Source organism: Ceratotherium simum, chromosome 19, assembly GCF_057802395.1.
Source record: "Ceratotherium simum simum isolate JZ-2026a chromosome 19, ASM5780239v1, whole genome shotgun sequence".
In the NCBI taxonomy this organism is placed as follows: Eukaryota; Metazoa; Chordata; class Mammalia; order Perissodactyla; family Rhinocerotidae; genus Ceratotherium; species Ceratotherium simum.
Window position 1 is genome coordinate 14,259,695 of NC_141918.1, and position 14,952 is coordinate 14,274,646.

At 37.8% G+C, this 14,952-nt stretch overlaps 1 protein-coding gene across 2 annotated transcripts in view; it reads right to left on the reverse strand.

Annotated features, from left to right (window-relative positions):
* The window catches only part of MDN1 (midasin AAA ATPase 1), a 164,736-nt gene that overhangs the window by 16,332 nt on the left and 133,452 nt on the right, over positions 1-14,952 (reverse strand). For both annotated transcript variants that reach the window (XM_014781110.2, XM_087443881.1), the window contains 5 exons: positions 13,556-13,693; positions 10,779-10,920; positions 9,325-9,500; positions 8,626-8,775; positions 7,957-8,104 (listed from right to left, as the gene is read on the reverse strand). In XM_014781110.2, coding sequence (XP_014636596.1) covers positions 7,957-8,104; positions 8,626-8,775; positions 9,325-9,500; positions 10,779-10,920; positions 13,556-13,693 — 754 coding nt within the window. The remainder of the gene's footprint in view (positions 1-7,956; positions 8,105-8,625; positions 8,776-9,324; positions 9,501-10,778; positions 10,921-13,555; positions 13,694-14,952) is intronic.

The following is a 14,952-nucleotide window of genomic DNA, read 5'->3' on the forward strand; positions in this document are numbered from 1 at the left end:
CAGCCCAGCGCACTCCAGTTCCGGCTTCTTTGGCCCAGCGGTGCTCCAGCTCCTCCTTCTTCGGCCCAGTGCACTCTAGTTCCAGCTTCTTTGGCCCAGCAGCGCTCCAGCTTTTCCTTCTTTGGCCCAGCACACTCCAGTTCCAGCTTCTTTGGCCCAGCGACACTTCAGCTGCAGCTGCTTCAACCCACCCACACCCGAGCCCCAGCTCCTTCAGCCTTGCTGTGCTCCAGCTCCAGCTGTTTCCACGCTTCCGCCCAGCAGCCTCCACTCAGCCACACCGCAGATCAGCCAGGGGCTGACAAGAATGCCCACGGATTGAGGCGGGCCAGAATACACAGCCCTTGACCCCCACCCAGCGGCAGCAAGAGGAAACTGTGACCATATATTTTCACTACGAGGAAAGGTAAGCCAACACCAACAGGCACCATGCAAAAATATATTAAATCTCCAGACCAAAAGGAAAATGACAAGCACCCAGAAGTCAACCCAGAAAGCACAGAAATGTATAACCTTAAGGACAGAGAATTCAAAATAGTCATCATAAAAAAGCTTAATGAAATACAAGAAAACACAGACAGACAATTCAGTGAAATCAGGAGTTTCTTCACAAAAGAGATTGAAGCTATAAAAAAAAAAAACCAATCAGAAATCTTAGATGAAAAACACAATAGAGGAGATAAAGACAAATCTGGAAACCTTAAGCACCAGAGCTGAAATATGGAAGAAAGAATTAGCAATATTGAGGACAGCAATGCAGAAATGCTCCAGATGGAGGAGGAAAGAGAACTAAGACTAAAAAGAAATGAAGAAACTCTCTGAGAAATATCCGACTCAATTAGGAAATCCAACATAAGGATTATAGGTATTCCAGAGGGAGAAGAGAGGGCAGAAGGAGCAGAGAACTTGTTCAAAGAAATAATATCTGAGAACTTCCCAAACCTGGGGAAAGAGCTGGAAACACCAGTGAATGAAATCAATATATCTCCTAAATATATCAACACGAAAAGACCCTCTCCAAGGCATATAATAGTAAAGCTGGCAAAAGTCAACGACAAAGTAAAAATATTAAGGGCAGCTAGACAAAAAAAAAAACATACAAAGGATTTCCTATCAGGCTCTCAGTGGATTTCTCAACAGAAACTTTACAGGCTAGGAGAGAGTGGAACGATATATTCAAAATTCTAAAAGACAAACACTTTCAGCCAAGAATACTCTTCCAGCAAAAATACCTTTCAGATATGATGGAGAAATAATAACTATCCCAGATAAACAAAAGCTAAGGGAGTTCATTGCCACAAGAGCCCCACTACAAGAAGTGCTCAAGAAGGCCCTCATTCCTGAGGAACAAAAGAGAAAAGGGATTCAAAATTTTGAATGAGGAGGAAAATAGGTTGTCAAAACCAGAAAAATTGCAGTCCTCTATCAAAATAGATTAGCAAACACTTAATTATAAAACCAAAGATCAAGGGAAGGTAAGCACCAAGCATAAAAATAACCTCATCACGTTAAACACGAACTCACAACACAAGAAGGAATAAGATGTGACAACAATAACATAGAAGGGGAAGAGGAAAGGGGTCGAATCTACTTAGTCTAAGGGAATAAGAGGCCATCAAAAAATGGACTATCACATCCACGAGATTTTTTATACAAACCTCATGGTAACCACTAACCAAATAATCAGAACAGAATCACACACGCTAAAGAAAGAGAAAACTAAGAGAACCCCCATACAGAACTACCAAACTGCATTGGTAGTCCGAAACACATGGGACGAGAAACTAAAGAAATGCAAAAGAACTGGAAAAAGAGTGATAAAATAACAACAACAAGACCTCATATATCAATAATTACCCTAAATGTGAATGGACTGAACTCTCCAATCAAAAGATACAGAGTGGTGGGATGGATTAACAAACAAGACCCAACAATATGCTGCCTCCAGGAAACACATCTCAGCTCCAAAGACAAACGCAGGCTCAGAGTGAAAGGATGGAAGACAATACTCCAAGCTAATGGCAAACAAAAGAAAGCAGGTGTTGCCATACTTATATCAGACAAAGTTGACTTCAAGATATAACAGGTAATGAGAGACAAAGAGGGGCATTATATAATGATAAAAGAGACACTCCACCAAGAAGACATATCACTTTTAAATATATATGCACCCAATACAGGAGCACCAAGGTACATAAAGCAACTATTAACAAACCTAAAAGGAGATATTAACAAGAACACAATAATAGCAGGGGATCTTAACACTCCACTCTCATCAATGGACAGATCATCCAGACAGAAAATAAATAAGGAAATAATGGACCTAAATGAAAAACTAGATGACATGGACTTAATAGACATATACAGAGCACTCCATCCAAACACAGCAGATTACACATTCTTCTCAAGCACACATGGAACATTCTCAAGAACAGACCATATGTTGGGAAACAAGGCATGCTTATATAAATTTAAGAAGATTGAAATCATAACAAGCATCTTTTCAGACCATAATGCCATGAAGTTAGAAATCAACCACAAGGAAAAAACCGGGAAAGTGACAAAGCTGTGGAGACAACATGCTACTAAACCACCAATGGATCATTGATGAAATTAAAGGAGAAATCAAAGCATATCTGGAGACAAATGAAAATGAAAACACACCATACCAACTCATATGGGATGCAGCAAAAGTGGTCCTGAGAGGGAAACTCATAGCAATACAGGCCCACCTTAACAAACAAGAAAAAGCCCAAATAAGCAACCTCACACTACACCTAACAGAATTAGAAAAAGAGGGACAAACTAAGCCTAAAGTCAGCAGAAGGAGGGAAATAATAAAAATCAGAGCAGAAATCAATGAAATTGAAATTAAAAAAACAGTAGAAAGGATCAGTGAAACAAAGAGCTGGTTCTTTGAGAAGATAAACAAAATTGACAAACCCTTAGCCAGACTCACCAAGGAAAAAAGAGAGAAGGCTCAAATAAAATTAGAAATGAAAAAGGAGAAATTACAACAGATACCACAGAAATACAAAAGATTTTAAGAAAATACTATGAAAAACTATATTCCAACAAATTGGACAATCTAGAAGAAATGGATAAATTCCTAGACTCATACAACCTCCCAAAACTGAATCAAGAAGAAATAGAGAATCTGAATAGACCAATTACAAGTAAAGAGATTGAAACAGTAATCAAAAACCTCCCAAATAATAAAAGTCCAGGACCAGATGGCTTCTCTGGAGAATTTTACCAAACATTCAAAGACTTAATACCTATCCTTCTCAAACTATTCCAAAAATAGAGGAAGATGGAACACTTCCCAACACATTCTACGAGGCCAACATCACCCTGATACCAAAGCCAGGCAAAGACAAAAGAAGGAAAACTACAGACCAATATCCCTGATGAACATAGATGCAAAAATTCTCAACAAAATATTGGCAAACCGAATACAGCAATATATTAAAAAGATCATACACCATGATCAAGTGGGATTTATACCAGGGACACAGGGATGGTTCAACATCCACAAATCAATGTGATATACCACATTAACAAAACGAGGAATAAAAACCATATGATCATCTCAATAAATGCAGAGAAGCCTTCTGACAATATCCAACATCCATTTATGATAAAAACTCTCAAGAAAATGGGTATAGAAGGAAAGTACCTTAACATAATAAAGGCCATATACGACAAACCCACAGCCAACATCATACTCAATGGGGAAAAACTGAAACCCATCCCTCTGAAAACAGGGACAAGACAAGGGTGCCCACTCTCGCCACTCTTATTCAACACAGTACTGGAGGTTCTTGTCAGAGCAATTAGGCAAGAAAAAGGAATAAAAGGAATCCAAATAGGCAATGACGAAGTCAAACTCTCGCTGTTTGCAGATGACATGATCTTATATATAGAAAACCCTAAAGAATCCATTGGAAAGCTATTAGAAATAATCAACAACTACAGCAAAGTGGCAGGGTACAAAATCAACTTACAGAAATCAGTTGCATTTCTATATACCAACAACGAACTAACAGAGAACTCAAGAAGACAATCCCATTTACAATTGCAACATAAAGAATAAAGTATCTAGGAGTAAATTTAACCAAGGATGCAAAAGACCTATACAATTAAAACTATAAGACATTATTGAGCAAAATCAATGATGACATAAAGAAATGGAAAAATATTCCATGCACTTGGATTGGAAGAATAAACATTGTTAAAATGTCCATACTACCTAAAGCAATCTACAGATTCAATGCAATCCCAATCAGAATCCCAAGGACATTCTCCACGGAAATAGAACAAAGAATACTAACATTCATATGGGGCAAACAAAAGACCATGTATAGCTAAAGCAATCCTGAAAAAGAAGAACAAGGCTGGAGGCATCACAATCCCTGACTTCAAAACATACTACAAAGCTACAGTAATTAAAACAGCATGGTACTGGTACAAAAACACACACACAGATCAATGGAACAGAATTGAAAGTCCTTCATGAAATAAAACCTCATATCTATGGGCAGCTAATCTTTGACAAAGGAGCTAAGAACATACAATGAAGAAAGGAAAGTCTCTTCAATAAATGGTGCTTGGAAAACTGGACAGCCACTTGCAAAAGAATGAAAGTAGACCATCTTCTTTCACCATACACAAAAATTAACTCAAAATGGATCAAAGACCTGAAGGTGAGACCTGAAGCTATAAAACTCCTGGAGGAAAATATAGGTAGTACACTACTCGCCATCAGCCATAAAGGGATCTTCTTGAATTCCATGTCTACTCAGACAAGAGAAACAAAAGAAAAAATAAACAAGTGGGACTTCATCAGATTAAAGAGCTTCTACAAGGCAAAAGAAACCAGGATCAAAATGAATAGAGCACCCACCAGCTGGGAAAAAATATTTGCAAACCGTATATCTGACAAGAGATTAATCTCCATAATATATAAAGAACTCACACAACTGAATAACAAAAAAACAAACAACCCAATCAAAAAATGGCCAGAGGAAATGAACAGATACTTCTCCAAAGAAGGCATACAGATGTCCAATAGGCACATGAAAAGATGCTCAACATCACTAGTCATCAGGGAAATGCAAATCAAAACCACACTAAGATATCACCTTACACCCGTTAGAATGGCTATAATCACCAAGACAAAAAGCAACAAATGCTGGAGAGGCTGTGGAGAAATGGAAACTCTAATCCACTGCTGGTGGGAATGCAAACTGGTGCAGCCTCTATGGAAAACAGTATGGAGATTCCTCAAAAAATTAAAAATAGAAATACCTCATGATCCAGCTATCCCACTACTGGGTATCTACCCAACGAACCTGAAATCAACAACGCAAAGAGGCTTATGTACCCCTATTTTCATCACAGCATTATTCACTATAGGCAAGACATGGAAGCAACCCAAGTGTCCCTCGACTGATGAATGGATAAAGATGATGTGGTATATATATACCATGGAATACTACTCAGCCATGAAGAAAGACAAAATTGTCCCATTTGCAACAACATAGACGGACCTGGAGGGTATTATGCTAAGTGAAATAAGCCAAAAAGAGAAAGACAAACAGGGCATGATTTCACTCATATGTGGAAGATAAACCAACACACGCACAGATAGAACTGTTTGGTGGTTACCAGGGGCTAGGGGGTGGGGGGTGGGCACAAGGGGTGGAGGGATGCACATATATGGTGACCGATAAACAATAATGTACAACAAAAATTTCACACAAGAAAAATCAACAATATGATTTCTTAAGATGGGATGAAGTTACACAAGTAAATGGTTTGTTTTATTATTATTCTCGAACCAGGAGTTGGCAAACTATGGCGCATGGGCCAAATCTGGCCGACCTGTTTCTGTAAATAAAGTTTTATTGGAACACAGCCCCATCCATTCGTTTACTATGTGTTTACCCCATCCACTCTGTATTGCCTATGGCTGCTTTCACACTGTAAGAGCAGAACTGAGTATCTGCAACCTCTGCTGCAGCTTATGGCCCACAAAGCCTGATATATTTATTATCTGACCCTTTACAGGAAAGTTTGCCTACCTTGCTCTAAGCCATGCTTATATATTCCATACAATTGTTTAGACAGTGCATTCATTTAAAAATTCTAATCCAGTAAAAAAATCCTATAAGCCACCACAACAATAGGAATATTTTAGACCAAAGATAGGAAATGACAGTCTAATTTTCAATTGTCATTGGGAATAATTGGTGGATCATTCTTTATCATACACAGAAAATACAACATACATTCAAAAGGAAATAATCCTATTTGAAAAAGTTTATCAAAAGAGCTTTCCTATAGTCATATGTTGCTTATGACAAAGATATGTTGTAAAAAATATGTCATTAGGTGATTTTTGTCATTGTGCGAACACCCCAGAGTGTACTTACACAAACATAGATGGTATAGCCTACTACATACCTAGGCTATATAGTACTAATCTCACGGGACCACCATCATATATGCGGTCTGCGGTTGACTGAAACGTCGTTACACAGCAAGACTGTACTTTGGGCATTTCAGAAATCACAGTTACTTTGTTAGCAAATAATTCTTTAATAGTTTATATACACAATATCTTAAAGTGAGGCTGGATGTTTTTCTGAGCAAATAGAAACTGTCAGTTTCTACACTGTCAGTGAATTTTAATTTTCTTAATTTTATGCTTGCTTGGTTATTGAATTTAAGGTTGAAGTCAGATTCCAAAATTATAAGGTAAGGAAATGGCCCCAGAAGCAACAACTGATACTATTTTAAAAGTATCCTAGAGATTCCCAGTGAAGAATGTTCTGAGCATGAGGAAAGCCCATCCCAAACTCTTAATGAGCTCATGGTTCTGGTTAAATAGCAAGTTCACAGATTTATTTTAAATTACAAATACTTGAAACTTGGAAACTGCATTTTACAATTATGAGAGCCATATACTCATCTCCTAGATTTAACAGATGTTAACATCCTGACATATTGTATCTAACTTCTGTCACTTGTTTAAAAAAAAAAAAAAGGTTCTGGATACAACTGTCTGGATTCTGGATGCCTCTGCCCTTCCTGCTTCCTCAGAGGTCACCATAACCTGAAGCTGTTGTGTATTATTCCTTCTATGTTTTCATACATTTGATGTATCCGTAAACAATATACAGTATTGTTTCTTGTCTTAAATTTTTATATAAATAGTACCTCTTATTCTTTACTAACTTGCTATTTTTGTTCCAGTACGGTGTTTTTTTTAAATAGCTTTTCCAAATATGTAACTGATGCATTAGTAAGCAGAGTGAGGCTAGCTTATGTCTTTCCGTCTGGTTACCCACCATGGTGGGGGCCTTCTATTATAGGAGTACCTCTTACACAACACTTCCAATACCAGACGGCACTCTCTAGAGGAGTCATTCGGGTTCAACAATGGGTGACGGAGGCCCTAGATTACTGTCATGTGCCATGTGACTTCTCTTGGGATTATTCAATTCCATTCCCCATTTTAATGCCTTCCTATTTCAGACTACACACACAACATAAGCACAACAATTAATAACTGAAACAATCATTTCCCTAAGAAAGCTGTAACAGGGCTCCACGAGAGGCCTGGGTACACCTAGACTGCACATCAACACAAGAGATGGGCACATAGTGATGGCTGTGGGGAGATGGAGCTGTGTGTGACGAAACACCACCTGGGCACAGCAGCCCTACACACAGGACAGGAGATGACAGTAGTAACAGAGACCTGCTGGTTTATAAGCTTTAGGTCTAATCAGACAAGAAACACTACAAAGAAAAAGCAAACAATTTTCTCAAACTGGAATTGAGCTGACCAGACATGACTTATGACCTGGCCATGACACCGAAATCAGTTACTGCTTATTTTCAATGAGTTCCAACTGGTCTCTTTAGGTTTCAAAAGACATACCATACCTTCTCCTTCTTCATGGTCTGTGTCCTCACCACTGTTCTTATCTTCGCTGTCTAGGTTTAAGTCATCTGGAAGGTCCAAGGCCTCAGGTTCTGGCAGCTTCTCCTGATTGCCATGGTAAGGGTCCACCTCATTCTCATCATATTCCCTCTTGGGACAATGAAGAGAAAAGAAATAAAAATAAAAAACATTTTTTAAAAACTGACATTCACATATAATTAGCTTTAAGCAGTGATGCTGAGAAATATAATGTTTCTTCCCTAAAGTTACCAGCACACATTAGAAAACAGAAATTGTATTTTTAGAATTTTCATGTTGGAATTTCAAATTTCATTTTCTGTGTAGGTTCTCCACTGATAAGAGTATATGACTGTGTTACTTAATCTCAAAGAAGAAACTGAAGTTTATGAGAAGAAATATAGAAAAAGACCAAAGGTTTTAGTTTCCAAACTACAGCATGAGCCCAAACAGCACGAAGACTACCTCATCAGTAGCCAAAAGTTAGATATTTTATGTCCTGTTAAGAGGCTCTGTTACACATTCTTTTACAAGGCAATAGGAAAACAACTGATGAACAGGAAGAAAAATGTCTTGAGATGGCCCAAGAGCTGTGCAGTGCAGCAGCCCTGGCCTCAATTCAGGAGAGTGGATGAGTTTCGAATCTTTATTACCTCATCTATTTGTTCATTAATTTTTTCTTGGCCTTGTCCATCATCATCAGTTTCTGCTTCTTTCTTTTCTTCCTTATCTTGCCAGTTTTTATCTCTGTTTGACTTCCCAGCATCCAAGTTGTCACCTTTAGCAACAAGTTCACAATCTTCCTAAATGTCAGAGGAAGAAAAAACACAAAATAATCTCTCAATCCAAGAAACTTCTTTCACATAGGCTGACTCTAGCTACAGTAGGTCTCAGACACATATAATTTTTGCCTGTTGGGCCTATCTCATGGAAATATCCAGCTGACAGGGCATCGTCTATGACCTGGAGAAAACAGTCTGGGTCAGCCCGGAGAGCAGTAGTAACAGCAGGTGTGTGAACAGCAGAATGGGTCAGACTGTGCTGCTGCAGTGTCCCACCCAGCCCTGGAGTTCTCGTAAGCAGGGAGCTGGAGAGGTGCAGTGGCCAACAGCAGAACCAGAGCATCTGCACTGAGTCTTCTTAACTTCTGTCCTCCATAACACAGGTCAGGCTACTCTTTTAGCTCTGAATATAATCAATTAAGATAGGGGAGAAAAAAAGAGAGATGGAAGAAAGTGAAGAGAAAAACAAAGACAGAAAAGGAAGAACAGTAATGGCAGGGAGTGGTAGTTGGTGGGAAGACTGCCTCCTTCAACCTGGGGAGTATAGGATGGGAGGAATCTTTGAATTACCTCGTCCATTCCTGGTCCTGTTTCTTCAGTTTTATTGTCTTCTTCCTCCTCATCTTCCTCCTCATCGTCATCACCCCACAGCCTCTCATCTAGTTTGTCAGCTTCCTCACCATTCAGATCGCCCATCTGTTTATCCAGGTCTCTGCCCTCACTATCTGATTTCTCATCATCCTCTTCTGAAAGGGAAGGCACTGAGCTTAGTTAGGCAGATCCCCAAATTGATATGGTCCTGTGCATGCAGGAGAGGCATGGACCCACTCCCTGGCAAGGGCTCTGCCTAGGATTTACTGCCTGCTTCTACAGAACACTCTACAGGCAGATGACTTTAGGTCTGCTGAAGTAGTCCTACTGCGTTCTGTAACTGTTTGAAGGAAGAATGAAGTCTGTGATGTATTATGTTAACAGACACTTAGAGGGTGGTGGACCAGCGGGTCAGGATGTCTAATTCTGGTACTGGGGGAATATTCATTATGGGACTCAGCAAACTTACTGGGTTTTGGTTTCTTATCTGTGAAATGAGAGAGTTGGACTATGTGTTTTCCAAGGTTCCTCCCCCATTTCCAACATACTGTACTTCTATGATTTTATCTAACATCTAAAATCATGTGTCCAGCTCAATTAACCAGCATTTTCTTGCCACTGTCTTTGCTCAAGGTCCACTGTGAGTTATAAGTTATATTCTCACGCTGCTCAGGCAAGCGTACACTTTTCTACTCTGAGGTAAGCTTTCATGTCTGCAAGATCTTTGCTTAGAATAAGATGTTACAGCTCAAATTAGCTTTGGACAGAAATTTAGGACCATAGCTGAATTATGGTACAAACATATGACAGATGATAATGTCCTGTTAAGAAATCATATTCTCAAATAATTTTAATGTTCAGAATATGTTAAATGAAAAAAGCAGACTCTAGAACTGTTTATGGTCTATGTGTGTATACATATGCAATAAATGGAAAGAAATAAGCCAAAATTTATTAAGTGGTTTGGGTGGTAGGCCTAAGGGGCATCTATTTCATTCCTGCATTTTTTTCCAAATCATCTACAAACGTCTACTATTTTTATAATTAGGGAAAAAAAATTATTTTTAAAAAACTACCCTGAACAATTTACTTTTGAGCTGAGAGCCAAGGTCTGTTAGGGATTATCTCCTCGCTCTTTCAGACTTCCCCGAAGGGCACTACCGAGTCACTGCATCTAGTACATCTAGAGGCAACCAGAGCATCATTCAATGTCTCAGTTTACTCAGAGAAGACTCTCCAACACTGACTATAAACTTCTGCCTCAGTGGAGATGGCAGTGGCGCATGCATATGCTGATGTTTTCATCTGCAGTTATGCAGAGTAACCAACTTGTTCCAAAAGATTATAATAGGCTCTTTACTGGAAACATGTAGTTTCCTGAACAAAATATTTACTTTTCAAAAACAAGAACGAAGGGACAGATAATCTCAAACCTTTTTCTTCAAGCTCCCCGTCATGCATTTTCCCATCAAAGTCTTCTGACATCTCAATGGCATTATCCTCGCCTTTAATGTCTGATTTTGAGTCAGGATCCTCTTTATCCTTTTCTTGACCCTTCTGAAATGTATCTTCTGCCTATATCAAAAAGCATTATAGAAAACATAAACAAACATTGTAACTTTACTAGTGTTTATGCAGCTGTAAATAGAATATAAATACATAAAAAGGTTAATGGTGTGAAGTTATCTCTGGGTAGAGAAAAAAGGAGAACCAACAGAGATAACCATACACAATTTCTGGTTTGCTTTAACATTTCTGTAGTTAACTTCCAGTTGTATCGCATTTGTGATTAGAGAATATAGAATTTTGTTGAGGCTTTTATCGTGGGAATTTTTTTTTTTTAATCTAGGCATATTTAAAAAGAAACTGCATTCTCTGTCTGTAGAATAAAAAATTCATCAACCTTATTATGTCGTCCATATCTTTAATATCTATTTTTGTCACTTTGATCTCTATTTATAGACAGTACCCCACTATGAATGTTATTTTGTTCACTTTTCCTTAAACTATATATTCCTATATAATCTATATGATATTTGTGGCAAAAGATACAGGATTGTTATCTCTTTCATTATGGTTAAATTTTAAAAGTCCTTTTTTAAAGTACAAAAGTAATAAAATCTCATTAAAAGAATTCTAAGAAAAACAGAAAGAGTAAGTTTCCCATGGCACCACCATCCTGTAAAACTCCCAAGGAACTACTACAATGACATTCTGGTGCTTCTTTTCATCCATAAATACACCAACACATACTTAGTAATGTTGGTGATACGTATCAATATTTGCCTCCCAACATCTTTTAAACAAAAAAAGGGATCATGCTTTACAAACTGTTTTGCAATCTGCTTTCAACTTAAAAAATGTCTCAGATATATTTCCATGCTGATACATATAAATCTATCTTATTCTATTTACCTAATCTATATTATTGCTCTGCATAGACAGTATCATAATTTAAATAATTCCCTCCTGATGAATACTTGGATTCTTTCACAATTTTCACCATTATAAATAATGCTGTAGTGAACATCCTTGTACAAACACACTCCCTCACACACATATTTATCTTTGACTCTTATTAGCATTTCTATAAGAAAACATGGAGGGGCCAGCCCCGTGGCACAGCAGTTAAGTGCGCGCGCTCCGCTACTGGCAGCCCGGGTTCGGATCCTGGGTGCGCACTGACGCACCGTTTGTCCAGCCATGCTGAGGCAGCGTCCCATATACAGCAACTAGCAGGATGTGCAAGTATGACATACAACTGTCTCCTGGGGCTTTGGGGAGAAAAGGGGAAAAAAAAGAGGAGGATTGGCAGTAGATGTTAGCTCAGGGCCAGTCTTCCTCAGCAAAAAAAGGAGGCTTGGCATGGATGTTAGCTCAGGGCTGATCTTCCTCACAAAAAAAAAAAAAAAGAAAGAAAGAAAACATGGAATTCCTAGGTCAAAGAATACACACAGTTTAAAATTTATTAGAGCTTTTTATCCCCACTTGATGTTTTTTGCATTGGATTGTACTTTTCTATTAAGTTTACATTTCTTTTACTTTATAATTTTTTTCCATTAGAAAAGTACTCTGTGTTGATTAAGTTAAATTTGAGAAATATAGAAGAGCCAAAATATATATTTATTAGACAGAGCTCCACCCCATAAACACTAGGATTATTCTTTTGTTTTTTTTTTTCTTTCTTTTTGGTTTTTCCTTCAAAGGAAGAGAGGGAAGTTTGAATTGGTTTGCTCCTTTATTTTTAATAGTTATAACCATACCTTAAGTAAAAATTTATGGTATGCTTTAGACTTACAATATAAGTGATAAAAGAAATTTCACTAACTCATATTTCTTCAAGTTGCAGTTGATTAATCTAAATGACTGACAGTAGTATGTATACCAAAAAAAAAAAAAACAAAAAAAAAAACACTCTCTCCCAAATGAGATAGGCATTTAAAAAAGCAACACAATCTTAGTCCAAAGCATCTGAATATTTCAAAAGCATTCTTGATTCCAACAAAAAAGGATATAAATTAAAAATTTTCAACATGTCTTAAAGACATACAACAATAAAACGTATTAATAGCAAACATGGGCATGATAGTTTAATGACATTATCACTTAAAATAGCCAAGTTTTGGGCCGGCCCTGTGGCTTGGTGGTTAAGTGCGCGCGCTGCTATGCTGGCGGCCCGGGTTCGGATCCTGGGTGCGCATCGAGGCACCACTTCTCCATTCATCCTGGGGCCGAGTCCCACATACAGCAACTAGAAGGATGTGCAGCTACGACACACAACTATCCACTGGGGCTTTGGGGGGAAAAAATAAAATAAATAAAATCTTTAAAAAATAAAAAAAAATAAAAAAAAATAAAAAAAAAAATAGCCAAGTTTTTTATCCTTAAATGAACCACTACTAAAAATACCCTCCAAAAAATTATCAGTAAAAATCTTCCCATTTAAAATTAAAAATTTTTAAATCATTTCCCTCTCAAATTATAGCCATAACCAATGACTGAGTTGCAAAGTTCCTTTCTGTGGTTTTTAAGCTTTTTATTTACACCCACTCCCCAAGGTCCAGTATTCTTAGGGCTCCATAGATCACAGTCTGAAAACCATTAACCTGGTAAAAAACATTTATGCATGTAATTTAAACATTGAAAAGAAAGGGGAAAAAGAATGAGCTTCTGTTAACTGCATACATATTTCATGCATGTGAAAACGTACCTGTTCTTCATTTTCTATCTGGTCACTCACATCTTTCATGCCCTCGCCTTCTCCAATTCCACCCCCCTCATAGTCATGGAACTCAGTTGCTCCCTCTCCTGCTGAGTCTTCCATTAATTCTTTGGGCAGGCAAAATCCCTTGAAAATAAAAAAGTGAACAGTTAGGCACAAAAGCAATAAACAAGGGGATTTCCAGTCCTGTCACAGAAAAAAAAACTTAAAAAACGCTGAATCCTTTCTCTAGCTCAGTATTTTAAGTCTGATGGAAGTACAGCAGACCTTTGACATTCTTTTCTTCCTTGGTGACAAGTTATTATGCAGTTTCAAAGCTTGACATTAGATTTAATATATGAGGTTTTGACTTTGTAGAGGCCTCTGACGTGTGGTAATCTGACATTTTGCCATGACAAAAATTTGAACGAAGTATATACTAGATGGTATTTACGAGCAAGTCATCTCAGTGTCTAAATCCTAAAGGGGTTTTGTTCTTCTTTATTTACTTCTCAAATTAGTAAGCCTGAGAGGATCAAGAGAGAAGAGAGAAGACATTTAACCCTAGAGGTACAGTAACTTGAAGCAGATGCTACTAGTGGGAGATTTCATTTTTACTTTAACAATTGAAGAAAATTTTGTGTGATGCTCCTCAAATAAAATGTTAATTTAAATATAAAAACTCCTTCCCCCCAACTCTTGAAGTAAACCTGGCACTCTTGGGGAACGTGCCACATCTGGCCTCAGCTGCCATGGCACCTGGCACAGTGTCGGGTCTAGAGTCAAGAACAAGGTCAGACACAGTGACGCTCAGTAAGTGTTAAAACCGTGTTTCATGTTGAAACATAGCCTGAAAGGAAAAATCAACTACTCGTGTGTGGGACAAAAATGAATAGGAAAATAAGCACAAGAAATAGTGGTTCTCAAGCAGAAATTTTAATTTTATCAGAGAAACTACAAGCTATCAAGATATCTGTCAATCTGAGGATAAAAATGTAATAAAAATAAGCTGTCAACCTACAAGGAATTAAGAGCCAAGACCAGCTGACACCGACTGTGACTTAGTTACACAGAAACAGCTTTTTATGGATTAAATGCTTTAATTACAACCTAGATCTATTATCTTAGCACTGCTTCTAATCTACTTTCAAGTTCCCTTAGCACTACTCAGAAAGAATATGAATACAATTTGGACACTTAAAAAGTTTAAGGCAAGGCAAACTCACTTTCAGGACATGTATTCTTAGAATGTTGATTGAAAAATACATTTTGGTTAACTTACCTAATTTTCTCACTGAGCTACATTATTTTATTTTTTATTTATTTATTTTTTTGTGAGGAAGATCAGCCCTGAGCTAACATCCATGCCAATCCTCCTCTTTTTGCGAAGAAGACTGGCCCTGGGC